Source organism: Netta rufina (assembly GCF_964035555.1).
Source record: "Netta rufina genome assembly, chromosome: Z".
Lineage (NCBI taxonomy): Eukaryota > Metazoa > Chordata > Aves > Anseriformes > Anatidae > Netta > Netta rufina.
The window spans coordinates 5,678,080-5,706,041 of record NC_140126.1 but is presented as its reverse complement, the minus strand read 5'-3'; the positions used below and the strand labels follow the sequence as shown (position 1 = coordinate 5,706,041).

Genomic DNA, 27,962 nt, shown 5'->3' with positions numbered 1-27,962 from the left:
CCGTGACCCTCTGGGGCTCTGTGCTGGTCTCTGGCTCACCACAGGGATCTGAGGGCAGGACCAGGCTCTGAAGTTGTACTTTGTTGCTGTCTGAGCAAACAGTTAAGATGATGAACCTGAAAGACAAGCAGGGGTCAGGGGATGTAAAACAAGGGACAAAGAAGCCATTCTTACCTTATAGATCTTTCCCTCTTCAGTACCAACGAGAAACAAATAGTCTATCTTTTTGTGAAAATCAAACGATGTCCCGCAGCCTGTTAACAGAAGAAAGGAGTCAGAGAGAATTGGTTCATCAGCCCAGCACACACTCCCTGTCTATACTACATGCATGTTGCCAGTGTTTCCAGAAGTGATTTATTAGCCAAAAGCTCCCCAAAGAAATTAGAACCACCCCTTCCAAAAACCCTTCCCTAGTTGTGCCTTTCTCCAGCACTCATAATTTGAAGAGACAACACAAACAAAGGGGAAGAGGAACTGGAAGAAGCGTGCAGTGACTTGGAGGAAGCCTCGTGGCAGGTCAGGAGCTGAATCCAGCTCTCCAAGACGTTGTCCTTACCCTACCCACTGGGCTGGGCTGCCTCTCAGCTGGCCCAAGAGATCACTTTCTGTTGAGATTTGATGCCTGCATAACAACAGCCACAGTATGTAATTTGCTTTCTAAAGCAACAAGCACTCCGAGACTGCCACCGAGAGCCCTGGCTATACAAAACGTAACCACTCCAGGAAGAACTGACACAAACCTATAATCAGCAGCGCCTGCCAGATGGCCTCTAAAGGCAATGACACCCAAGGGAGCCTCCATCATTCTCTCTGGGGTCAGCCTCGGCCCCCACACAAATAAGAGAGTTGTTTAGAAAAACAAGACTCCTTTTTGAAAACATCTCCCAGTAGCTCCAGCTTCTGGTTCAGGCAGTCTGCTCTCATATATGGCTTCAAGGATCCTGCTAGGTGCAGAAAGCTCATCAGCACTGCACTCTGTGCTCAGTCACTGCTATTATTCCCATTCTCAACCGTGGTCCTACCAAGCCGATTATGAAGTTTAACATCTCTCTTTGATTCCAAAAGTTACTAAGGCTTCCAAGACGCCAGCTGCCCTGGACACAGCAGCATCCTCCAGTGCAACAGTGGGAGCAGTGAGTGTCAGTTAACAAATTTTTGTTTTGGCAGATTGACTGAAAAACGCGATTCACTCTGGTAAGAATTTAAAATGCCTGGTGCAAATATAAGAGTCATGACGACCCAGCCTGCCTCCTATTATTTTCTGTTGGTTGGTTTTCACAAAAATGTAAATAGATTCCCATGCATTGAAGGGTCCAGAGAAGAAATGCCACATGATAACTCCTTTGCCCTCTTCATCCCTGGCTCAGAAGCCATTTAGCAGGCTCACTTCAGTAAAGGCGATAGCAAAGGATATGATTTGGGAACAAATCTTTCGTCAGGCACAGAAGGATTCTCTTGACTTCAAAAGCCTCAAATCAAGCAACATTGTGACCCGTATTTAAAACAGGCGTCAGTCACAACAGGATGTGATTTCTTGAGATCTTCTGGCTTCTGCTCCCATGACAGATGCAACATCATCCAAAAAAGTAAACTTGAATGGTGGTGAAAGAAAATTTCAGAAGGGTCCAGAGCAGAAGACGGGACGTCCGCTGACTGCCAGAGCAATTTCAGTCTCCTGACCAGCAGGGACAACCACAGCAATCATCAGAGGACAAATCAGAACAAGCAGACAAGGCTCAGAAGCACATAGTTACAGAGAACTTTTTGCAAAGGCAGCTGAAAACAGCATTATGTCTTAAGCGATAACAAAATGTAGATCTCAAGAGAATTGTTAAGGTCATTTCAACCCTGTAATGCTGTCTGCATTTTTTAACATTTAAATAGATTGTTAAATATTCAAGGCAAGTCTCCAAAAAATCCATTTCCCAGTAACACTAACAAATAATCCTGAAGCCTCTGGGAGGTACTGCTGGTCTTTAGCTGGCCTCCTGGAATCTGTGTGGCAACGCAAAAACAAATTGTTCGGCAATTACTAGCCTAGGAACATCCTTAAATGCAGAGCAAGTGCCTCCTCCAAACCCAGACCATAACTTCATAGGGAAAAGCAGGATGATTAGGGGATTCCTCAAGGCTCCCCGTGTAGTTTGGGACTTCCAGAGGTGACTCACCCAATCCTGTCTCAAGCACAGGACAGCCAGGATGAGGGGATTCAGCCTAGAAGGACTGTACTGTTCCCACTTTGTATGGGGGGAGCCTAACATTCAAATAGGGAGCTCAGAATGGACGTTGTGCTTTTAGAAAGCCAAAGCCAAAGGAGGCACATCCCACTGTAGGCTGGGTGAGCTGTGCACCCAGAAGAGGGCAAAGGTTGCTTTTCTTTTTGATTTGTCCAGCTCACATCAATGTCTGGTAGGAAGAATAAAACCAACTTAGGTTTGACAAATACAGGTAATGCCCACGCCTTGTTTGCACTGGGATGTCAGGGCAAAGTGAACATTTTTGGAATTAATGTTCATCTTTTTCTGCAAGCAAAGACAAGCAGCAAACCTTGACTCAATTAGTGGCCATTGCTTCCAGGCAGACTTTGCCCTACCACACGTTCAAAGCCAGGAGGAGTAACCCTTTCTCGGTCCTTTTCCATCTCAACACCCCACTCCCAATTTAATTCCTCTGAATGACTGATTAGAGGCTTTGTGTCAGTAATTAATCAGCATGGCAAGGACTTGGGCTCCTACCAAGCGTTTGCAGCTGCAGCCCCTCTGGCCCCTGCATCGTTGTTCCCTCTGCTGACAGCTTGATGACATCTGTATGAACCAGCTCATTCTGCAAGCAGAGGAGATTCCACATGAATAACAGGCTTTACAGCAACAATACAGAGACATTCAGTACTTTCAAATGGCAAATTTTATGGAGGAATTTTAAAAAGCTTTCCAAAAGTTGTTTAATGTTTCATGCCCGCAGTTGGCAACTTGCTAACATGCTGTTTTACATAAGGCCTCCAGGAAACTGGTATTTTGAAGCACTGGTACTGAGAGCCACTGGTACATCACCCAGGCACATGCAACTGACCTGGACAGCTTCAGGTTTTGAGGTCAATGTTTTAAAATGTGGGTTGACACTGTCAGCTTAAATCATTGTGTTAAGTGAAGTCACCCCGCATGGCTGAAGATGGGTATGGTGTATTATTGTGGAGCTAACTAAACCCACATTAATGGATAGTAACTTACCACCTCACCAGTCCCCTCTTCTTACCATCCCTCTGTTGTCCCCTGAGCAGCCTCAAGTCCCAGTACTTCTAGTACATCTAGCAAGCAGCTACCCCAAGGGAAAAGTGCCCCATGTTGTTGTTATCCCCAGAGCTCTAAAGAGCTCTCATCGCAGGCCACAACACTGCTTTGCTAGGTGCTGCATGAACACAGGGCAAAAAGGCCGTGTCCCAAAGAGTTTACAACTTTGGCAGGAGACAAAAGCCTGATGAAAATAGACACCATGTGGGTGAGTATGAGGGAAAAAAGAGAGGGCAAAGATCCATTCTTAGACTAGCTTTGGGAATTAAAATACCTCTGCAGACTGGAGTTGGTTGTGAATATAAGAATACCCTGGGGCTGATAAAAAGAACAAAGAACTAAAGATTAAATTAGTGAGAAGTGTGGGCTGAGGACTGGATGTTTTCATGAATCTGCAGATTTCCCACTGGAGCACTGTGAGAACAAAACATAACTTCTTAGCTCAGTGAATCAAGCTTTAGTTGGAGCTTCTCTAAACCAAGAGCAGGACTCAGGTGGAAAAAAAAGATTCTGCCAGGAAAAGTCAGTCCCAGGGAATTGTGCATTAGGGGAAGGGGGAGAAGACCTTGCAAGCATCTGTTCAGTACTGCAATTCAGAGGCAACTGTGTTTTGTAAGACATTTGTATTGTATTTTGGGGGAACACAGTCATGGAAGGCTCAAGAAAGGACAAAACCCATAAAATAATTAATTTCCTCCTCATTAATTTGCACTGCTGCCGAACCACATGCTCTTGCCTATTGATGGGAGTAACTATTCTCTAAGATCACAGCAAGAACCAGGGCAGCCTCCTGCAGCCTGTGGACTCCTACCTTCTGTTAGTGACTCTTCCTACAGCACGTGGGTTAGAACAAGCCAGGTTCAGGGGGTACAGGCAGAAGTGACATTAAGAAAGAGGTCATGTACTTTGTGTTTATCACTCTGATAAACCCAGTGTGTCTAACAGAGCCTAACTCAGCAGGCACATGCTGTGGGCAGGCACACGGGTGTGTTCAAGCAAAAAGGCAAACCACATGAGGTTCTCTCTCTAAGCTCATGCGTTTCTGCAGCCTTTCTTTGAAGATGCCTCCCAGAATCTCCACCTGGCTCAGGTCTCCTCCGTGGACAGCTCCTGTAGCCTCTCGCCTTCATACAGGATCCTACTTGTGCAGAGTTCCCTGTAGTGCTGCTTTTATTTTGTACCCAGCCTCGCAGTCTGGAAAATGCATCTGTTCCTGGGGCTGTTTATCGCCAGAGCCATTCACATATTCCTCTGGGTAAACAGACTGTTGACAGCCTGGCCTTCCAGGAATACTGAACAATAATATGTTGTTTCTGACAAACAACTGTAAAGCACTTTGAAAGCGTTAGTGAATTAAGCCTCGCAGCTGCCTACTTCCCTTTAGCTGTTGTTATTAACCTCAAGTGACAAAGGAGGCCCAGAGCTGTTCAGTAATTTAGCTCTAGGTCACGTAGGAAGGGTGAGCTATGACTACAAACCTGGGAGCACTGAGGATCAGGCCGAAGGGCTGTGCCAGACTGCACCCCAACCAGCTGATTCTTGACATTGCACTGACAGCTCTCCTCGACAGGCAGCGCATGAATCTGAAGTGGGAGAGCACAGCCACCCAGCTGCCGAATTCCTGCATCCTTCCTCAGCTTCACACCTTCATGATGACCCAAAACCAAGCCAAGATGACAGCCTGAGCACAAATGAATGTTACATGAAGCTTGTCCAAAGTGATGGTGCCTGCTTCTAACAGAGACAACCACCACAGCCAGTGCAGATTGACCATCCCTAGCTAAAATCTGACAAGTCTTCTAGCCAGCTTTTGAGTGGTGCTTACCAGATGTCCATCTAGAAGTAAGAATTAATTTATCCACTTTGTGCTCCCAGCTTTGGAGGTGTCAAAGAGTTATTAGTGTTTAAAGCAGCTTTACTTCTGGATAGTCCTGTCAAAATGATTAATGAAGCTCTCTTTCATTTATTCCATATTTGCACTATGGATTTGGAAAATATAAGTTCTCTGGAGTCTCTTTAATTTTATTCTAAATAAAACTCAGAGCTCACTCTCTTGTAAAGCTGCAATTCAAGCAGGCTGTTCATTCCTCCTTGCTGTGTGTATAAAACCACAGACTGAAGGGACAAGAAAAAGAAGCACCTTACAGTGTGGGAACACAATTAAGCAGAGATGAATAACAAAACTGTCTCCAAAAGCCCTCCCCAAGTTGAGTTGCTATCAGAGCCTATCTGCAGACTCCTAGGTTGTCCCAGCTGTGAAATTTCTCTGAAGTTTAAAATACAAGAGCCTTAATCCAGTGAGTGTCATCTCTTGAGTGAAGAAAGCTGAGCACACTCAGTTACCAGGGCTCAGGAGATACGTGTAACTTGCCAGGTCACCTTAACTGGATGTGTTTAGCTGTAGGTGTGCACCACCCACTTCAGCATAAATCTTTTGGGCTTTTCTATGCAGGAGATAAAGGAGCTGAGTGCTGCAACAATGTTAGCCTGTCCCTGTTCAGGGAGCTCTGAGAGCTTTTGGGAGAAGGACTTGGGATGCGCTCACAGGAGGGATTGATTCTGGGGTCTAAAGCTGCAAGAATGAATTTGGAGGAGTTTATGAGAGAACCTGATAATCAATGCCCTCTGCAAACTCTGTGCTCCTTACAAGTGGTTTCCACTCCTAAAGTGAACATGAGTCTTAAATGTATGTATAATGTTTGAGACAAAACCCTAACCATCGTGGCAAGGCCTAAAATTTTCAGAACTGACAGTTTTTGAATGGCTTGGTATAAAAGGTTAAAAAAAAAAAAAAAAGCATCCAAAGATGTAAAGAAATTTCTTTGCTTGCTGGGAAATAATGGGACAGCTGCTTCAAACTCCCGTTTAGGGTAATTCAATTATTTCAGAATTAAAAAAAAAAAAAAAAGTAATTTTCAAATACCCAACAGAAAAAGCACACATTGAGATTCAGAGACATAAATCTAAGAGTCATTTAGGGACATTTCTATCAATGTATGTACTCCAAAAGGAAAAGAAATGAAAGGCAGAGAATGCCAATGAGTTTACAGAGATTGTCTTTGGTGTGAGCAGGCAATGCCTTGGCAGGGGGGAGCCCTCCGCCTGTTCGATTGCTTGCTGCCATCCATCCCAGTGTAAATGCAAGTTTCCTCCCTGCTCTCTGGCTGTAGTATTTTAGTATTTCAACTTGCTCTTCCTTGCTCTAGCAGCTCTGGGGGACAGGGCAGCAGCTGCCAGGCTCCTAGGTAACATCCTGTATTACTCTTTGCAACTTTGGCCACACACTGCACCAGAGCAGGGAAGAAATTTGCACCTTCCCTCTCCCATTCTGAATTGCAATCTGTAGGGGAGCATTTTGGGGGTGGGAGTCTTGAAGCTGGGGAAGAAAGCAGATCATTCTGCCTTGTCCCCGGGTGACGTTCCCAGGACAAGAAAGGTGTCAGAGCAAGGACCAGTCTTGAATTCCAGCAGTTGCAAGGCAGAAAAATGATCTCAGGTATTCAGGCCCACGGTGTGCTGTAGGTGCAGATGAGATGAAGGGTGGGTCCTGAGCAATGAGTTAGGCAGGTTCTGCTTACTTCAGAGTTTAATATGGAGCCCCCCAACCCAGTTGGGAGCTGGCAGCAATAAGCTGTGACTGCACCTGTGATGTTTTGTTTCCACTTCTTTTCGAACCTTGGTCACTATAAATAATAATAAAACCAATGCATGACTGACCTTTGGAGGCAATTGGTTATAATTTGGCCAGGAAAGCGATTTGCCACCTACTGTTTACCTTAACTAAAGTCCACGACACAATCCGTCCATCCGAGGAGACAGAGAAGAAGTTCAAATTGTTGTCCATGTCGTCCTTCTGCCACTTGACCTTGAAACAAGCAGACAGCCCCAGTTAGCACAGCATTAGCACGGCAGAGCCCTAGGCCCTCAGCAGGGTCCCCTCACATCCTTCCTAAAGAGCAGCTGGCTTCCACCCCAGAGGCCTGATGCTGGCTCACAGCATGTAAGAACACACTCAGCACCACAGGCAGTTTCATGGGTGCCCCCAGCACTCCTGTCACTCACTTTACTGCAGGGATGTCTCAACAGGGTCTCCAAGACACCTGAGCACATCACTGCCCCTGTGCAAACACCTTCCCATGTGGTTTACTCCTCCGAGTGCAGTATCATAGGGCTACCCTTCAGCCAGCCCAGCTCAAATGAGCTTTCTGTCCCTATGTGTGGTGCAGATGAGCCCTTGCAGGCAATGTGTGACATGGGTCCTTGAGGGACTTCTGTTTCGGGGGGATCAAAACATCTCCATTAAAACTGAAATTCTCCCCACATCTTCAGAGCATCTGCCTGCCTGGTAAGGAGATTTGCCTTTTGACTGTGACAGCTCAGCAGGAGAGATTAGAACTCAGATAAATGGCTTACAGTTTAGAAGAGACATTTCAGTTAGACCAAAAGCATTAAGAACGCTCAATTTTCAGATCTGGGAATTCAATCAGACCGAAGAGAAAAGGATGACTTGTCACTGGGCCTGTCAGCATACACTCCTGTGGGCATCTGTCAGCTCTGGATGGGGACAAGCACTTTGGCAGGTTCTGCTGAGGTTTTCAAAGGTGTATTTGTTCCTGTCCAGGCAGTGCAGCAGATACATTTCCCTAAATATCACCCATGATAAATGGGCATGATTATCCTAGAGCTTACCAAATACTGCGTCTATGACCAGCTATTTATCTGGTACCTAGTCCAGAAAACAAGCCGCGTTCTGAATAGTTCAATTACACAGATTGGGTATCCTGATGTTACTTCTCTGGGAAAAAGTGTTAATTCTGTTTTGTAAAATTGTTTATACTGTGAAGCTCTGTGAAGCATGAAAATTCAGCAAGAGACTCACCAAAGAGTAATTAATTCTCTAGTGAACAGGTCCCCTACCTAGAACACAATTTTCTGAGGAAGGAAAAATAAAATGAAAGGGAATGCATCTGAGAATATATCAAAATGACAGTTACATGGCCATAAGATGTGACTGAAGAGTCTTGTGTAGCATACACCCTTTGAACATCCTCACAGAGGAGAAATCGAAGTCTCCAAGTGGAACCACTTCTGCCAGCTTGCATTAAGGACTGGCATAATTCTATGTGGCCCAGAATAAGCAGCTAGTGATCAAAGGACAGGTCCAATGGCACATATGGAGAAGAGTGATTTCCAAGGCTGGCAACCACGCACAAATGTATATCTGTTACAGGAATATCTCTCTGGGGTCATGAGCTAACTGCTGACCATGGTGGTCACCAGCAGCTGCTTCAGATGAAGGGGTTGGCGTAGTGAGGAATTTTAATTCAGAGTGAGAAACATGAAGTTCAGGGGAACTGGTTAAAAACACATGTTCTACATGTCTCATCCTGAGCACAGAAAAAGGGATGTGCTTCAAATGTGAGCTTTTTAAAATGCCGTTCTAAACTAGTCTGACAATAAGATGGTTTTATTTGTATGTCCAACATAACTTCAGTCCAACTCTGGTTCTGCCTCTTCCATATACTTGCCCAAATATTTGGGAAAACCAGTCACACTTCCCAGCAATGCACATGTTAGGATCTGAGCTGGTCCAGGCCCTCTCTGCAGGCAGAGTCCCCGCTTGCCCACTGTCAGAGTACGTGTTCAGGTGCTCCTTAGTGAGCTCTCCTTGAGCTCTGCAGGGACAGCAGCAGCTGACTTCCCAGCTCTGCTCTGGCTAAGCACAGTGCAGACACTTTGTACCTGAGCTGGAGCCAAGCAACAGCCCGTCACATCAATGGAAAACACGTGGATGAAGGCTCAGCAGCTGGAGTCCTTCCCTGATCACACTGTGCAGACACAGCTCCAGAGCCCTCACTTATACATTAACACAGCGTGCTGCAGGAACCTCATTGGGAGGTGTCCCACAACACAAGCACTCACACAACCTTAGTTTGTTTGTGTGTGTGTGTGTTTTTTTGTTGTTGTTGTTGTTTTTGTTTTTTGTTTTTTTCTTCTTTTCCCAAAACCAACTGCTTTCAGCATTCCCCAATTGGAGAGCTTTTCCCCAGGGTCTGCTCACCCTGAATACCCTCTCTTTGATCGATAGCTATTCGAGTTTTCTATTATCATTGTCACTACTACTTCTCCTCATCTGTTATATAGACAGGTGGAGTTGGCAGCCCACAAAAGCAAGAAGGCTGACTCGCTTGGGGTACTTTTGCTTCCACATTCAAAACATTCAATAGCACCTGAGTTAGGAACATAATGTAGGCAGCTTGAACACAGTCCCTCAAGGGCATCAGGATCTGCCCTCAGATGATTGTCAGCAGCTCTCAGTGACATTAGCCCGAATTTCAGAAAACAGAAATTGGCACTTGATACTTCCAATTTGCTGTCAACACCTCTGACACCTTAATAGTGTTTGTGATCTTTTCTCTCCTGATCCCTGAATCCCATGAACGCTTATTAGAGTAATTAGCCTTCGTGATACTGCAATCAAATCGGGCATCTGCTCTTAACCGGCCTTTTCTCTGCTCCCAGAGGCCCGCGAACGTGGCACAACCTCCTGTCATCAGCAGTATCCGTGCTGTGCGGGGTGGGACATTTGATGTGGGAAGCAGGCCACTGTGTGTGTACTGGGAAGAAGTTAATTTTTCTCCGAAGCATGTAATAATGATCCCAGGACTGCAGCTGCATGAGACAATTTACAGCAAAAGTTCAATTATGATAGAGTAAAAGCAAAAAAACACATGAGAAAGAAAAGCATCTGTAAACAGTGGAAAGGAGACAAGTAAACAGAGTACTTTAAGTGAGTGATCTTGATGGGACCTATAACAAAATCAAGGACACACTTATTTTTTTCAGTGTGATCTTTAACCCAACTATACTCACAGCACAAAATCAGTTTGTGAGACTCGTTGCTATGTGGTACCTCTGAGAAGAGCCTAATAATTCTTAATTTTTACTTCTCAAAGCCTGGCTATTTATAAAGAAAATGAGACTATTCAAAATTATTACTTGTTCCTAGAAAAATAAAAGTAAAACCTTGCATGTCCACTGCCATGTAGAGCATGTTAGCAGGGCAATAATTCGTCAATTCTTAGCAAGAAAGTACTATAATCTTTGCCTATAGCAGCTGGCAGTGGCTCCTGGCCAACAGGAGATTAGACCATTTATCCAATCTGACGTGAAAATTCCTATGTTTCTGATGTCATTCCTAGAAAAGAAATAATGCTCAATCAGTTTTCATGGCATGGAGGCTGTTAGTCACTCGTGCTGAGAAAATACAATTGGCCAAAGCTGTTCTGACCACGAGGCTGACCCGCGCACTCTGCAGGCAGCCACGGGCAGAATCTGCGTGCCTGTATTGTAAGGAGACACCTGCGACTGCAAACACAGCCCCCCCGGCTGGCTCTTGGCTTGCCAAAGCTCAGCTGTGGGGTGCCACATGCGACACATGCACATTGACTGATGAGCAATTCCTTCCTTCCCCATTAACTGTGCTCCACGGAGCCCTTTGCCAGCACTGGAGCAGCAAAACACTGCTGAATCCTGCCCTTAAGTGAAATAAAAGAGCTTTGGTCATTCAAAGATTAAAGAAAGAATAAGATCTGTCACAGGTAGGGAAGAAGAAAGACCAAGGCAGTATCAAATCCTCGGGTCACCCTTATAGGAACTGCCTGAGGAAGCACACTCAGATCACTCCAGCAAGCGAGTGACCCCCTGGGCTGCTGAAGAAAGTCTGGGCCAACGTGACCCGGACACGAATTCCTTCCAATGCCAACCTGGCAATCGGTACGGCCCTAATCAAAGCTGTCCTGGCAATGCAGGGTTTGGAGTGACCAAAAAGGGCATCTCTTCTGCTCTGAGGCAGGGTCAGACACATCCCTACCTGGTGACATTTCAGCTAGCCTGTTCTGCCAAGCCTCCAACAAGAGGCACCCAACACCTGCCCTGTAGGCAAGTGTCAGTGCTTAACTGGCCTTACGCAGGAAACCTCCTTCACCACAAATCAAGTGGTTACTCCTTGTCATCTCCCCAGTGGACACAGCAAGCAACTGTTTATTTCCCTTTTCATAACAGTCTTCAAGAGGTCAAGATAAGGTTGCTGTGTCACTGCTCCCTTCCCTTTCTTCCCCAGCCAAACAAAACCAATTGCTTAAACTGTTCCTTCCATGTCCTGCTCTTCGAGCCTTCACCATTCCTGTGCTTCTCCTTCAGCCCTTCTCTGCAGCTGCAGACAGACTGTACAGGGCCTGGCTTGGGCAAAAACAGGAGTTACAAACTCCTCTACTTTATATTCTTGCTAATAAATCCAAATTACATGTTTTTGTGCAATAGCACTGCATAATGCACAAATGGCACTGATGACCATTGGCGGTGGGTGATCTGCCATAAAATCTCCTTCCAGCACCCTGCTGCCTAACCAGTCATCCCCTGGTTTGTACATTTAATTTCCCCCTTCTAAATGTAGTATTTGCTCTCGTCTTTATTGAATTTCATCACATTGATTTTGGACCTTTCTTCCAATTTATCAAGATCATTTTGAACATAATCGTGTCCCGCAAAGTGTCTCGTCTTCCCAAGGGGCCTTCCTTATTCTGTAATCTGAGTTGTTAATGAAAGTATTGATCAAAAGAAGACCCGGGCTGACAGCTCAAGGGTCTCACTTGAAGCATCTTCTGCTTCTGACAGCAAGCCCTGGATAACTGCTCCTTGAGCACAGAGCCTGAGCCACCTGAGCAGCCTCTTTATGGTGATTTTATACAATTCATATTTCTCTACTACAGTTATAAGAAAGTCACTGTGTGAGCCTGGATCAAAAGCTTTAGTCAAGCCAAGATGGATAGAGGTGATAACCTTGACTGCCTCCCCCTTCTTCACAAGGCCCATTTCTCTGAAACAAAAGAAAAAACAAAAGAAAGAAAAAAAAAAAAAAAGAAATTATACTGGCTTGACAATTTATTCTGGACAAATCCATGTCGGCTTCTCTGAATCACCTAATTATCTAGACATTTACAAATGGTTTTGCCATTTGTTCCAATGTTTTTCCAGCAATCAAAATTGGTCAGTCTGGTCAGTACTTCCCTTGGTCCAATCCTATCATTTGTACCCAAATGTTTTTTCACTTCTTCGAATCCTTTTAGATCTTTCCTCCTTTTCATGGCCATGCTTGTCCTGCAGGCTGGAGTGCTGCCAAAACATTGCTGTGCTCTCATACACGGTTTGAGAGTCGCTGTGGCTGGATTAAGATGCCTCTAGCGTTGATGAATCGTTCAGACACTATTTTCTGGTCTCTGCTACCCTGTCCATGCCTCTGTCCCTCCTGCATGCAAGGACAGCCCCTCTGAGGAAAGCACCCACAGAAACATCTTTTCCCAGGCATTGGCTCCATGGCACCACTGAAAAGTGTGTTGGGATTGATGACAGCAGGCTTTACATTCTTCACTACTCCAGTCAATTCACGCCATGGGTATGTGAATGTGTCCCCATCCACAGGAAACAGCAGGGCGATGCTTCCCTTCATCCATGTCCCAGGGCACACCCCAACCCTTGTATTCTGTCAGATCAGATGCTGCATAAAGGCTTGCACAAAAACACTAACCTCTGCTTAAAATCCAGCATGCGTATAGCCACAAAACTCCCTAAAATGCCTGCTAATGGTCTGAAATTGCTCTGGCTAATTCTTTAAGTACTCCAGGGTACATTTAAGCTGATCCTGATGATGAGCACACACCTGTCTCATCTAAACATTATTTAATATGTTCTCTCCCTATTCTGAACTATGCTTTCACCTCCTTTTTACATTAATCATATTAAGCAGTCAGTCTCATATGTTTATTGTAAAATTGAACAGGATAGCATCGAATATTTCATTCTTCTCCATACCATTCAATATTAGCTGAAAGCTTGTTTTAGCAATGAGCCTACATTCTTCATTCCTTTAACTTCTAATACACTCCACAAATATTTTCCCTTCATTTTCATGACCCTGGATAATCACAGCTCATTTTGCACCCTCCAGCTTCTTTAACTCTCTTTGTCTTCACGCTCTTCTCTAATACTCAGCTTTAGACACGTGTACTTGTTTCTGTTCTTCAGGAGCTCCTTTGTAACTCACTGCCAAGCTGTAGAGACAACCAGTCTCACAGAGCTGCCATCCTGCCCAGCCCAGCAGGTCAGGGCATTCACCTACCCGGCACCCTAGATGAACGGAGTCCCAGTCTCTCGCAGGAGCCCAGCTGTGTGTTGCAGGAGCACAAGTGATTCCCAGCCCTTCCAGGCAGCCAGGTCACCGTCTGCAGAGAGCACCCTTGCTCTCCCACACACCCTGTTTTCTTCAAATCTTGAGCACAGAGGGCTAAGTAGGGAGATTCAGACACTTCTTACACTCACACTGACCAAAGACTTTTACTGAAGGCCTCCCACTGGCAAAGATCTGCTCCTTGAACAGACTTGCAGACATGGTGAAGTAATTGCTCCTCAGCTCTCTCTAGCTGTGCCTGCCCTGGCAGCAGAGCACAGGCACAAACCCTCTGTCAAAACCACATTTCCTCACTAAGGGCGCAAGCTCTCATGGCTGCATCCATCACACGGCACCTCAGGTCAGCAGCTGACAGATGAACACAGTGTGGATGCTCAGAGAGGCAGATAGACCAAACTCTACCTAGCAGGACCCATCCAATGCTGGATGTGTTAGTCCAAACAGTGGCTACTACTGGTCTGCGTGCTTCCATTTTGTTGCTCTCCTGTTTTCAGGCTGCCACAGCACCGTGCAGAGGGCTCATGCTGAAGTCTATGATAAATTCCTCTGTATGTCACATCTTCTGGAGCCAAGCTGATCTCTCCTGTGTTCTGGTGCACATATTCCCCTGGACTCCTCTACAGCAGTCTTCAATTTGAGCAACGAAGCAGTTCTCATTTCTTCCCTCTATCACCTCCGAATGTGTTTCTTGTTGGTTCCTGCCAGTGACTCTCAGCAGAGCAGCATTCAAAACCAACAATTCATTACCAGCAGAGAAGAAATTTTTCACATTCTCCTCCTGTCAATGACAAATTGTCATTTTTTTTTTGTTTATTTCCCTCCCTGTATCATTTGCCTCTGCTGTTTGCCCAAGGGATCTGCTGTGGTGAAAATCTCCTAAGTCAGACCGCCGATCCCAAGTCCACTGACTTTCTGTTTTGCTGGAGCAAAGAGTTTGTCCCTCCTTGCTGCTGAGACAAAGCAGTGCCTCTATAACAAAGTCCCCAAATGCCCTCGATCAAGCATATTGCCAGCCATTCTTCATTTACTGCTTACCAGGCTCCCCAGCCTGGCCCCATACATGGGCCTTGCTGAGGATCCTCAGGCAGGTCTCAGAAGTGAAGCCAAGGAAGAGCACATGCAAGGCACACAGCTGCTCTCCTGAAATATGTCACAAGTGACCCTCCAGAAACAACTCGTGGTCACCTAGAAAGCACAAGATACTTCACTCACATAGAATAATACAGGTTGGAAAAGGCCTCCAGGATCATCTGGTCCAACCACCCCCCTTCCACCACTGTCACCCACTAAACCCTGTCCCCAGGCACCACATCCAACCTTTCCTTGAACACCCCCAGGGACGGTGACGCCACCACCTCCCTGGGCAACCTGTCCCAGTGCCTGACTGCTCTTTCTGAGAAGAAATGTCTCCTCATTTCCAGCCTGAACCTCCCCTGGCACAGCTTGAGGCCATTCCCTCTTGTCCTATCACTGGTTATCTGCGAGCAGAGGCCGACCCCCACCTCCCCACACCTTCCTTTCAGGCAGCTGTAGAGAGCCATAAGCTCTGCCCCGAGCCTCCTCTTCTCCAGATTGAACAACCCCAGTTCCCTCAGCTGCTCCTCACAGGACTTGTGCTCCAAAGTACTTGTAAAGTAGCTCCAATGTCAATCTTTATGCATCCCAAGAGATGGGCAGAGCAAGCCTCAGAGGAGCAGGACATTGTCTGGGAGGCCTCAGTGCTAACATAGGCAGCAGTGCAAGCTGTCCTGTGTGGAGGTGGGAAGGAGGAAGACGGAAAGCTTCACCCCTTAGCATGGTTAGTTGGGATAAAGGCAAAGAGTGAGCTATATATATGAGTCATCCTAACTTGAGGCAGGAATGACAGTTTTAAAGAGCTGTGATAACCTAGTGCAGACTGCTTATTCCAAGATTTAGGTCTACACTTGGGGAAGAAGTTCTTCCTCTGTACTTTGGGCATACGATACCACTATATCAGGAGATTTGGCTGTTCCCTGGCTTCTTGTGGGCCTGGGCTTCCTACCAAAGGCAGACTCAGCAGGCAGGCAGGGAGGAGCCATGTAAGCTCCAGCTGGCCTCTCAATGAGGAGCACCAGCACTATGGAGTGGCCAGCTTGTCCATCTTGGAGCCAGAATGGCAGGGTACAGCATAAAGGGCTCCTGCCTGTGGTGCTTGCTCAGCAAAAGAGACCACTGGGTTGTGTCAGGGCCCTTTACCATTCTTACACTGGGAAGCAGACAGCATTTCTGCTATGGTACATCTAGCAAGAATGGAAGAGATGAGACACAATAACAGTTTTGGTCAATATTACCAGAAAAGACCTTAGCCCTTGATTTTGTTGTCAGAAGCCCTGCTGTGAAAGCATAGTCCCTGTCCCCATCTACATCCCTGAGCTCTAGACATGGTGCTGGTAAAAGCAAAGCAGACGGAGGAATTCAGCCACAGCTAAAGAGGAGCAGCCAGCCCTGAGAGGAAGGATCAGGCTTGCCATATGAGGAGAGCTGAGCTTCCACTGTCAGACTCAAGAGTCTGCACACCCAGAAACCTCACGAAGAAAAGCAGCCCTCAGGAGTGCGGCAATACCTTCCTGTCACTGCCTGGGATGCCTGCATGGGGAAGAAGCTGGAGACTCTTCTGACGGGGATGTGACTTTTTGGGCCCAGAGCCTGAATCAGATATCCCAGAAATATTCATCTGAGCCTCTGTTTTACTGTGTTTATCATTTAGAAGGAGAAAGGTGGGTGCCACCACAGCCCCCAGGTAAAGCAGAACTATTAAGGCCTTCCTTGTTTCAGTGCTATACAAAAAGATATTTGTGACTAGATATTTAACAAAATTAAACTTAAGGAGCACAGGCGAGAATACTGAGATAAGACAGATATATCTGACTGAGCAAGGACACCCTAGAGTGCTTGAAGAGCAGCTGAAGCAATTTCTGAATCATTAGAAACTATCTGTGGAAGCTAGGAGAGGTCCTGGAGGATAGGAACAGGGCAAAAACGTCCCCAGGAAATCCAAAACAAAACCTGTCTTCAAAGATAGGTTAAAGGACTGAGGACCAGTCAGCCTAACTCTGAACTTTGAGAGCTGGAACAAAGTATTAAGCCATCAATATGCATCTACAGGGTAAGAAGATAAGGAAGAGTGAATATAGGCTTGTCAAGGAAAGATCTTGGCAAAACAAAATTGATTTCCTTCTTTGACAGGCTAATGGGTCTAAAGGATTAGAGGAAAGGAGCAGATGTGGTATACCTTTAATTTAGTAAGGTTTTTGGCATACTCCCTGTGATGTTTTCAGAAGCAAGCTAAGAAAATTAGGTCTGGATGTAATTACTATGAAGTGTATGAATGATTGAAAAAATGAATTTTCAAGAGTAATAATCATTGATTTCCTGAGCACTTGGGAGAACATCTGTAGATGATTCCCACAAGGGACTCTTAGGTCCAGTTCTATTCAATATTTTCATTAGAAGGTTGCATAAGGGATGGCAAAATACAAAGAATATTTGCAGATGACACAGGTCAGAGACAAAGGATTCTGTTAGGATCAGAATTCAAAGTTATCTTGACAAACTGGAGACAGTCTGAAAACAACAAGATGAAATTTGATAAAGAGAAGTACAGAGGAACATAGACAGGAAGAAGAAAGCATGTAAACAAGTAGAAATTAGGGAATTTCTAGTGGCAGCAGTGCAGAAAAAAAAAATCAGAGGGTGGTGCAGGATTCAGCAAAGTGATACTGCCAGGTCAGGGGGAATTATAGAAATCCTTTTCGTGTACATTAAGAGGTGTGTTACATGTAAGACTTTCCAGGTAATGACCTCACTCTGTCAGTACTGGTAAAGACTGCTAGGCTACTTAATCTCAGTTTGAAGAAAGCACTTCAGGAATGGTATCGTAATATCTATGACGCCATACTGGCTTGTGCCACTTCTCATTTCAGTGACTCAGGAACAGTTTCTCTGTTCCAGAAATGAAGGTTCAGTCTGATTTGAAATTCAGTCTCAGCTCTCACGTGTTTACTGCGTGTCAAATCCAACTGCACTGTGACTGCTTCATTCACTGCAATAGACGAGACTGCTTTGTATAGCAGACAAGTCTTCTGAGTTTGAGTAAAAGCTGATGGAGAGATATAAATAAAAATTACTTTGATTTACATACATATATATAAACACTTAAAAATAAATCCAATGACAAATGTTCCTATCTTAGAATCTGGATTTTCTTTTAAATGCAAATGTTTCCAGCTATGACAGCAAACTAGAGATAAGGGAGCTGCTAAGTAAAGGGGGGTTTTTAGTGTTATTCTGTCCTTTGTAGAAAAATATGTTGAAGTTTTACTGTAAAATCATATAATGACACAGAACGGATAAGCTCAGAGTGCTTAGGATGTAAACTAGCCCTCAGGATAGAAGCCATTAAAGAGATAAGGTCTGCAATGACTACCTCCTCCTAAAGGTGAGCCGGCAATATTTAAACACTCGGGTGTACTGAGTGCATTAGAGAGGAAATAGTTTAGATGGCCGATGAATGTCAAAATGTTCAAAGATCCTGATACCTTCCAGTCTAGTTTGGGCTCCTTTCATCTTTCTTATATCTTTAGTGAGCAATTCTGGCCTAAGGTACTCCCTACCATTCTATCTGAAGCAGAAGTCAGGATCTAATCAGATATCTCCTGACTTTTGCTACTGTCTTTTTGTGTAACACAGCTTTCCTGTGCCAGTTAGGAGGGTCAGGGTGGCTTAAAGGCTTGGTAACAATAGATAGGTACTGAAATGAAGGCAGCTGCTTCACCTATGAAGAAGTCAGGTGTCATCCACAGCAGCTAGCCTGGCAGGACCCCATCCTCACCAAGGAAGAACCCCTCAGTCTACTGCTCTGCAAACCCAAAGCATCTCAAAGCATCCTGGAAGGGAAGGCACAGCACAGGAGTGCCTGGGTGCTCTCAGAGCAGCTCATATCCACAGGTTATCAGTCACCTGCACCACAGGAATGCTGGCTGATGGCTTTTTCATGGGTACAAGCAAACAACAGGTTTCTCCGGTGCAAGATTGTTCCTCTTGCTACAGGCAATAGCAGAAAGTTCTCATCTAATAAATTTATAAATGCCCCTTGTCATTCAGGCAGCATATGGCTACTTACAAGCTTTACTACAAGCTTTCCTGGTTGTTTTTTTCACCCAAAGTCCTTGAAAGCTTCCTGATAGCTGAAGGAAAACATTCAGATGTGTTTATCAGCACTGTAGACTCCTTGTAAAATAAACTCCCATTTCACATTTAACCCCAAAAACACTCCTCTTCGGAAAATCACTTCTCTCCCATAGCTAGATCAACTGCCTCCCACCTCGATAGCATCATCCTGGGACTCACAGCCCCAAGCTGTGACAGGAGTGAGGAATCAGATCCACTGCACCAGCACCTTCAAACACCATACATTAACTTGGGATGCAGAAAGAGGGCAGAGAAACCTCTCCTATCAAAGAGCACATTCAGTGATAAAGAGAGGGACGCAGCACGAAGCTGAGCAGAGAGCATGGCCATGGGAGTAACGCTGATACAGGGCAAAGGCCCAGCCTGGGGCTTGTACATTGCTCATGCTTCAGAGACTCAGATTTATCTGGAGGAAGCAGAGCTCGGTTATAAATAGCACTGGATAAGGGCTGGCCCTACTTTCAGTTTGTTTTCCTCCTGCTGGGAGTCGGATGCTCTGCTTTGTACAGCATTTCACCAGGAATCTGCTTACTTATTCCTCTCACAGCACTTCCCTCTGTATTTATTAGGCTGGTATGTTAACAGCTGAGGAGCAAGGACCCAGCCATTAGACTCTCTCCTGTTTGTCCTGTCAACGGTGGTGCTCCCATGTCACACACAGCATGCAGCTGAATGATGGGTGCCAGAGGCCAGCAAAGCTCAGGGGTATTTAACCAATTGCAATTCACAGCTCCCGGTTTCAATTCTGACTGTGCTCATTGAGCAAGATTTCCAATTTACAGACAAAATAAGAAGTTCCCCGCTCCATGCTCAGGGACAGCAGACACACAACAGGCAGGCTCGCATCCAAATCCCCAAGCTGTATGATGCTGCTAAATCGGAGACAGCATCTGTAATGTGCCTGACAGAAGGCTCCCGTCATCGCAGGGCCGAGCAGGCTCGCAGCAGGGACGGGGAGAGCTGGCCCCAGGACCTGCCTGGTGCTGAGCATCCCCGACCACTGAGCTCACCACGGTGGCAGGAGAAGGGTGGAAGCTGTGGCTGCCCCTGCTCCCCACATCCCGCTATACAGCTGGGTGGCTTCACTTGCACCATCCTGCTCAGCTTGCGTTTAGCTCTGCCCTTATCACTCCCTCATCACTATTTCATCTTCCTTGGAGAAGCACGCTGCTGTTCACAGGCTGCATCAGTGCCGGTAAGAGCCATCCGCTCTGGCTGCTTGCTCCATCTATTTTGAGGATCCAGCAATCAGCAGTCACATTTTACAGGCCAGTGCAGAAACACATTTTTTCCACAAAGATCCAACACAGCTTCCTGGCTTCTGCTAAATATTTAGTTAACTTTTGTGACTGCTCTGAAGTAGCAGAGCAGGATTCAAAGATCTAAGCAATCAAACAAATGCATTACAACTTCTCTGCCCTTTGAAAGCGTGGGCTAACACATTCCAACATCCCAAGGTCTAAAGACTTACATTTTACAAGTGACTCTCAAATTTTATGAGTGAAGGTTTCTCAACGAACAAGCATCAGTACAACTAAAAGGCAAATAAAACTACATAGACTTTGCTTACAAACAACCTGAAAATCCACAGTAAGAAGGTTTGGATCTCAACTAAAAGGACTGGGAGAGAGAAGAACAATACCTAGAGAAGAATCTATTAAGCAAGCAGCAGTGAGAGCAGAAGGCAGAAAATAAGTTGAGCATCTGTATAAAGTACAGAGGGAAAAGCAGCATCAAAGTGGAAAAAAAACACCTTTTCAGATAAACGCTACATGATCTGCAAGGGAGGGTTTCAGTGCTTTTGCAAGAGAAATTCTAACCTGCAAGAATCCATACCCAAGGCACAGTTATAAAATAGCCAGTTACAGAAACTGAATATCCAAAAGGTACAGCCTGATACCATCTCAAAAAATACAATACTGAAGTTAAAAGAACAGTGATTTTGTCCATTATTGTCAAAGATACTTCTGAAGAAACATTTAGACACTTACCTTTTCTAACCTTAAAGTGGCTCAAAAAGCATTAAAATGTTTTCAACAAGGTACAAACAGGAAGCAAAAGATTTTATCCAGCATTTCTGCCACAGTAGTGCCTTGCACTTTCCACCACCTCCACCATGCCTAAATGAGCCTAAAGCTTCAGGATAGGCTTGTGCAGCCCATCAGAGCTTTCCCCGACAGCAGAGAAACTTGACTGTGTGGGAGACAGAGTATCCTCCACCTGGGTTTTGATTTTGCAGTGAGCAACCAGCAACTGAGGACGACCAGAAAGCTGCTGTTCTTTACCCCATTTTCTACAGCAAGCATCTGGCCCTTCCCAAGCACAGCCCTTCCTGCCCACACTTCCCTCCAGGAGGGGACAAGGGAGCAAACACAGGACAGGTGTTTGAGAGCCACGACGTGCCTCGCGGTGCTGCAGCAAGGAGCACAGTGGCAAATCCTCGACTGACCAGCACAGCTGATGCTGCAGCAGCCTGTCCCTGGACTCGGAGCTCACTGCTGGCAGTAGGACTGCCCCAGCAGGGAAGTGTCTGTCCGATAAGAGTTCTCTGGGCCCCAAATACCCCCTGGCTGGCCCATGGATGCTCTTCCCACACCTCTGTTCTTCTGTGCTTGTACTGAAAGACTGAAGTGAAGTATTGACTCTTAGGTGAGGGTACAGCGTCCTGCTTTACTCTTGGGATGTAAGAGGTGAATAAGGCTTTTTGCCTTGCTTGCACTGGGCCAGGAATGCAAGACAGGGCTGGCAGCAGGAGAAAAGTAGGAGAAAGCCTGAGGTGGTGATGAAGGTCTTCTGTACAGACATTGCACTGACCCACTACAAGATGCGACTGGCTTTATTACCCTAGAGGTTTGGTGCTGAACCATCCTTGTCTGCAGGTTTCTGCTGTATTATCCCTTCGGGCCACATTCTCCCACTTGCCAGCTCTCAAGACTGATTCTCCTCATCCCTGTCTCCTGTCCAGCCACCTTGGTGTCAGGTTTCCACTGCTCTCCTTTCTTCTCCAAATTTCTCTTTCTCCTCTGAAGTTATTCCCTAACAGTATTCTTATGGAGTTGAATGAGGCTTTATCACTGAACTGTCCCCAGCAAACACCCATTTTGTGCTCCTTAGCAGTGAAGGCAGAAGGAAGGGAGTCAAGCCTGTTCTGAGACAGCTGATCTCTATTCTGACCTTGATAGCAACCTTCTGTCTTTTCTTTTTGTTTTGTTTTCGTTGCATCAAACTCTTTGTTTGCCTGAAGCCAAATGAACAAAATATTATGTGAAGCACTAACATCTACGAAGCAAAGCAAGCTGCAAAAGCTGTTTGTCTGACTGCAGATGACAGATTTAGGAGAGTGGCCATCATCAGAAATGAAACAGTGTGGTGGTTTGACAGGAAATTATGAACAAAATGCTTTTTTTTTTCTCCTACGTGCAGTGAACACAATCAGCTTCATAGAATCATAGAATCACTGAGTGGTTTGGGTTGGAAGGGACCTTACAGACCATCTAATTCCACCCCCCTGCCATGGGCAGGGACACCTCCCCCCAGCCCAGGCTGCCCAAAGCCCCATCCAGCCTGGCCTTGAGCACTGCCAGGGATGGGGCAGCCACAGCTCCTCTGGGCAGCCTGGGACAGGGCCTCACCACTCTCTGAGTGAAGAATTTTTTCCAGCAGCATGGAGTGGGGTGGAGAACAGCAGGTTGTGCTGACTTTAAAGGGTCTCTGAAACTGAACTCATTTACTTCCATCAGCAAACCAAGACCCCATCAGGTGAGTCTGGTGTGGCTTCATGAACTGCCAAGAATCACTGTAGAGTTATTTAAGGACTTAGATTTCAACACAGAAAGTAGAGCTAGAGAAGAGATCAAAAAATTGCAGGGCAAATTACTGTAAGAGAGTCTCAGGTGTATTTTATGTGGTTTACTTTTGAGATGGGACTTCCACATATTCAAATGGGAAACTAATGTACAAGCTGGCACTGCCCCTGGTTTCCTTTGGCAGTTTGCAGACTATTACCATGCTTCCTTGCCCTTTTGGTCTTAAGCATGAGCATCTTATTTAACCTGAGTAGCATTTGGTGAAGAGTTAGTGAGCAGCAGCCAGCCCTTTCTCCTCCTGTGCATGAACAGAAGGCAGAAAATAATTCTTTCAGGATGCCATCTGAAGCTCCATGGTGTCAGCTCCCAGGCAGGCAAGATCAGGTTCAGTAAGTTAACAATGAACCAAGTTGTTTTTCTGACCAGTGATCTCTCCATAGCAGTTCCAAACCAAGCTGTGCACATGGGCAAGCTTGCCACAGCTGAGATTTCCTCTAAGCACAGCTAAAAGAAATACTCCTTTTGCAGATCTTAGGGTCAACACTCTGCACTGGGAATTCAGTTAGCAATTCTGACGGTGTGCTAGTGAAAAAAAAATCCAATCCCCTGCAGCAGTACTGTCACTGTACTAATCCCAGCAGCAAGCAGAAAGAAAGTCCTTGTTTTGTTGTGAAGTGGACTAGAAGCACACAGTGGAAACAAATCTGTTGAATAAGAAGTGTTTTAAAAGAGAGACTGAACAGAAGAAAAACTTTCACACAGGCGACAGCTTATTACCAATCCCTGTTTCTGAACTGCTCCAGCTTCCCAACGCTTCAAATCTAAAATATTTCACACATTCTACAGATAAAGAATAGGAAAAAAAGCACTGTTCTCAGCTATAAAGACTAATCATAATACTTATTTTTTAAAAGACAGGAGAAAAATAAAAACATAGCTCAAAGACTGACAAAAAGAGGGGGCCTCTGTGCTGAGAGCCTCTCTCAAGAGATTGCTCTTGTGGGCTCCACATGCCCAAGTCTAGTCAAGTTGTACCACTTTGGCCACCCTGGTTAACAGCCAGAGCCAAGCTCCAGGACTCAGCCACTGCCTGAAGCAGACACCCTGTCCAGGGACTTGCTTTCTAGGAGTACTCAGTGGTAGAGATCATAGAACGAATCACAGAGTGGTTTGGGTTGGAATGGACCTTAAAGACTATCTAATTCCAGTCCCCTGCCGTGGGCAGGGTCACCTCCCTCCCAGCCCAGGCTGCGCAAAGCCCCATCCAGCCTGGCCTTGGGCACTGCCAGGGATGGGGCAGCCACAGCTCCTCTGGGCAGCCTGGGCCAGGGCCTCACCAGCCTCCGAGTGAAGAGATTTCTTCCTAAAATGATGACGATCAGAGATGATGGGTGTGAAGCTTTTGCTTATCACTTAGAGCATTATTTCAATTAAGGTGGGATTTAGCCTAACCTCACAAAGGCTTTTGCCCAGCAGAACACGGCAGGTTTAGCACAGTTTCCCAGGAGCTGACTCTTTTAAGCAGGTGTTTGCCAAGGCAGAGTTCTTAATTTGCTGACCTGTGAGAATATTTCCAATTCTATGTTCCTGTAAGACCTAAGGCTTTGGTGGCTGTATTAGGCACACTGTGCTGCATGCATATACATTTGCATGTCCATGTGCTCGTTTGTTCCTCTCTTTTCGTTTTTTGGAGTTCTGACTTTAGAATTTAATCCATTGGTAGTAAGGAGTGAGAAATGTCTAATTTAAAACAAACCAGAACTTTCCCTTATTTATACTGCAGTAGGGCTTAATACATGGAAGACACTTGTCAAATCCATCAGAAGCCATTGCTATGCTGTTTAAAGATACAGGAACCAGTAATAGGCAGATGAACTCACTCTTAGGTGAAAGAATCAGAAATTTTATATTATTTTGTTCTTAATAATGGGATATGTTACAATGGCATTGTTTTATGCAAACTTACTGAGATATTACTAAGTTAGTGAAGATGAAATGGAAAAGAAAAGAGCTGTCGGGCTGTTTTACTCACTTTCCATTTTGCTTCCACTGTGAAAGGGCTGCATTGTTTGAAAAGGAAGGAGCCAGGCAGCCCAGAGAACAAAGGCTCTTAATTGTTCAGGAGAGCTTTGTTACTTTTCTGATTGGTCTTCAAAGTCATGGGCTTGCAGTCTCTATGTAAGTGAGGACTGCACGGGGTAGTCTAGACAAAGAACAGGCTTCAGACTAGTTGGGGTGCTGGTGGGAGAGAACAGCACATCTTTAAACCAAATCTGGAAAACGAGACATCACTTTCTAGAACCATTAAATGTTGAATGAGGAAAAACTATCTAGTGTCTCAACATAACAAATCATCCTTCAAGTCTAATTTTCTCCCATCAAAATGAGAGAAAACCCTTTCTAAACTTTTTGCTTGATGTTGACAAATACCTGCAGTTCAGATCTTTCCAACAGATGTACAAGCGCTTTTCCTGAAAGCTGTGTGATCAACTTATTACTACTTCTGCTCACTCAGTTTTATGGCATGGTAAGTAAGAAACTCTAAAGTTTACTAAAAATACAGGTACTTTACTGTGGAGGAAAAATAAGGATAATGATTCTCAGCACTCGACCTTTGGAAATAAAACAAACAAATGGGAACTACAGGCTACTCATACCTACATCTGTCCATACCCATGAGGTAGCTTCTTTCCTCTGCAGAGCTACCTCCCTTGAGTGCCTAGTAATTTTTTTCACCCCTGTGACAGCCACATTGCTGTCAAGAGCTACACATAAACCTACTTCTAAAAGCCCCTTACAGGCTGCAGAGTGTATCTGCTTCTGCTCTGTATGGATAAGGCCACTTTAAGCATACTCTGTCCTTCCCAATATTATCTGGGGAACAAATCACAAATGCTCTGTGATTCTGGCATCTCCAGTGTACAGTAACAACTGTGACCACCTGTAGGATGCTGCAGCAAGGTCATAAAAAGCTGCATGTACAACTTAACTATATTGACAGTTTGTTGTTGTGTTTGTTGTTGTTGTTGTTGTTTGTTTTTTACTGGAACCCTAAAGGAAACAGGAGGAGCTTGGAGTTCTCTGCCCTCTGAGATTTGCATGTGTAATGGTAGTTTTTGTGTGTGAGTGCATGACACATTGTACGATGATAACAACCCTCTCCTGCGGTACCATGTAAACCTGTAAGAAAAACTACAAATGTTTGCTAGGGGAAAAGCTTTGGCCAGACAAGCAGCAAATATAAAATTCAGGTGTTCTCTGAAATGTTACATTTGCATAACCTCTCTGTTTATAGCAAGCACCGGTCCTGCTCTTGGCAAGTGCCACATTCATCTGCAGTCCCATCAGGATCCCTTGATTTCTCAGATTTTGACTGCAAGATGCAATAACAAGGAGCCACATCTGGGGGACAAACCACACGTGACGTGCCAAAGTACAACGTGCATAGAGGTATGACTGAATTAGGCAAGAAAGCCTAAATCAGTTTAGAGCAATAGCTTTGGCAGCAATACCTCTAAGTTCAAGCTAGCAAACCAAACACATATCACTGCCCCTCAGCAGGATCACACAGACCATGTTAAAATCTGTGCTGCCACAATTTTACTGCTATGAATGAGATCAGAAGCACATACAGTGCTTCAATCTTAACTCAGGTTACCCTGTAGACATAATTAAAAAGCTAGCTGGACGTAGCAACATATTTTGCTCAGTCCTTTACAATATCATCTCCCTGGAGGCTTTCTGTGACAGACACATGGAGGCATTTTAAGAGACATTACTTTAAGAGCATTACCTGCACATCACAATTCTTAAGTCACTAGAAAACTTCAAGATCAACCACAGGATAGGGTGTTTTGAATCTCAGTGACAGCCAGTTCCACAGACAGCTCTCCCTGGGTTTGTTGTGCCCAAGATAGTTCTCTTTTAGGGCTGATATGCTGTTTTACATTCTGCTCATTACTTGCTACCCTTTGGTTTTGTATTTGGAACATAAATGGCATTGCATGGTGTTATAAAGAGGACATTAATTCCTCCCAAAACAGAAATCACTTATAATAATTAAGACTTAAGAAAAATAATTCTTGAAAGAAAGTTTTGCTCACATTTAATCTCTGTTGAAGACCAAGAATTCTTGCGATTTCTTTGCTTTCCTGCATATTTCAAAATTAGCTTGAAATAAGTGTCAATCACTAACACATGTATTAAACCAACATCTCTGCCCATACAGCACTTTCTTCCTGCTGTACCTGAACTCAGCCCAATTAAAAGTCTAGTTAGAGGAAAAGAGGAGCACCCTCACCTGCCACACCGGATCCGTGTGCTTTCCTGACTTAGCGCTGCTCTTGTAGCTGGGCTGGGAGGTTGCCTTCTTCAGGTTGTAGATGGCCACATTGCCGTCATAGAAGCCCACTGCCACGAGGTAGGGGTGGTCATTGTGGATGTCCAGGCACATGATGCCACTCTCACTGCTGAAGACATACTCCGGGAAGGAGGGGTTCTTCATGGTGTAGAGCAGAAGCATGCCATGGCTCTGCTTCATGAAGTCATCTAAACAAGAAGGAGTTTCTGCTGTTAAATCAGTTTCTAAGATTCTTTGCTATTGCAATATATGATCTGAGAGCACTCACCTATGCCTAAAATCAACCTGAATGCAAGGCTATCGGGGAAAGACATCAATCACAGGACTAAATGGTCAAGGTGGGGTGCCTGCATCTGAACAGCCTTTTCTTCATTGATATGTCAGGTATGTGGGGACAACATGTGTATGCAGAAAAACTACTGTTTTAGCAGTTTATTTCTAGGAGGAGACTTAAGAGCCTTGGAAAAAAAAGTGTATCTGAACCTCCTGGACACTTCTTTCTTTATGCTTGAATTTCATTAATATTGCACACATTGGGAGTATTTGATATTAAAGCCTCCCCTCTTTCTTCAATGAAAAGCATTTCACTGAAGTATCTGTAAAGCATCATTTCCACTGCCATTACACATAACTGTACAATGCACAAGTCATTGCAGCTTTATTTTCAGCTTATGTCTAACATCTCCTCTTTGTTTGGCATAGAAGCTCTCTCTTTCTAAAACTTCCCCCTCCCCTTTTTTTCTGCTTACTTTCACCTCTTAGTGCTGCCTGAAATTAGCTCTCCCTATTCTCAATAGGACTATTTCTTTTTTCTTAGTTTTTTTCTTATGTCCTGACTGTCCTCTGCAATTCTCAAGCTTTTTGCTCGTCTAAAAAACAATTTCCAAATTCATTTAAAGGGGAAGAAAAGCTGTTGATGTAGATAAGCTCTCCAGAAGCAAAGGAGGAGCTTTCCTAATCTATCAACACAGTGCTCACTCTGAGGGCATCCTAGATATCTCTCCAAACACTTTTTTTCCTGTCAAATGCCGTCTGGTACATAGTATATGGGA

General features: G+C 45.0%; 1 protein-coding gene across 1 annotated transcript in view; it reads right to left on the bottom strand.

The window, feature by feature from the left end:
* The window catches only part of DNAI1 (dynein axonemal intermediate chain 1), a gene marked incomplete at both ends in the record, with an annotated part of 133,300 nt that overhangs the window by 47,598 nt on the left and 57,740 nt on the right, over positions 1-27,962 (bottom strand). Inside the window, 4 exons of the mRNA XM_084305112.1 lie at positions 175-254; positions 2,736-2,823; positions 7,063-7,152; positions 26,851-27,098. Of these exons, the coding sequence (XP_084161238.1) occupies positions 175-254; positions 2,736-2,823; positions 7,063-7,152; positions 26,851-27,098 (506 nt within the window). The remainder of the gene's footprint in view (positions 1-174; positions 255-2,735; positions 2,824-7,062; positions 7,153-26,850; positions 27,099-27,962) is intronic.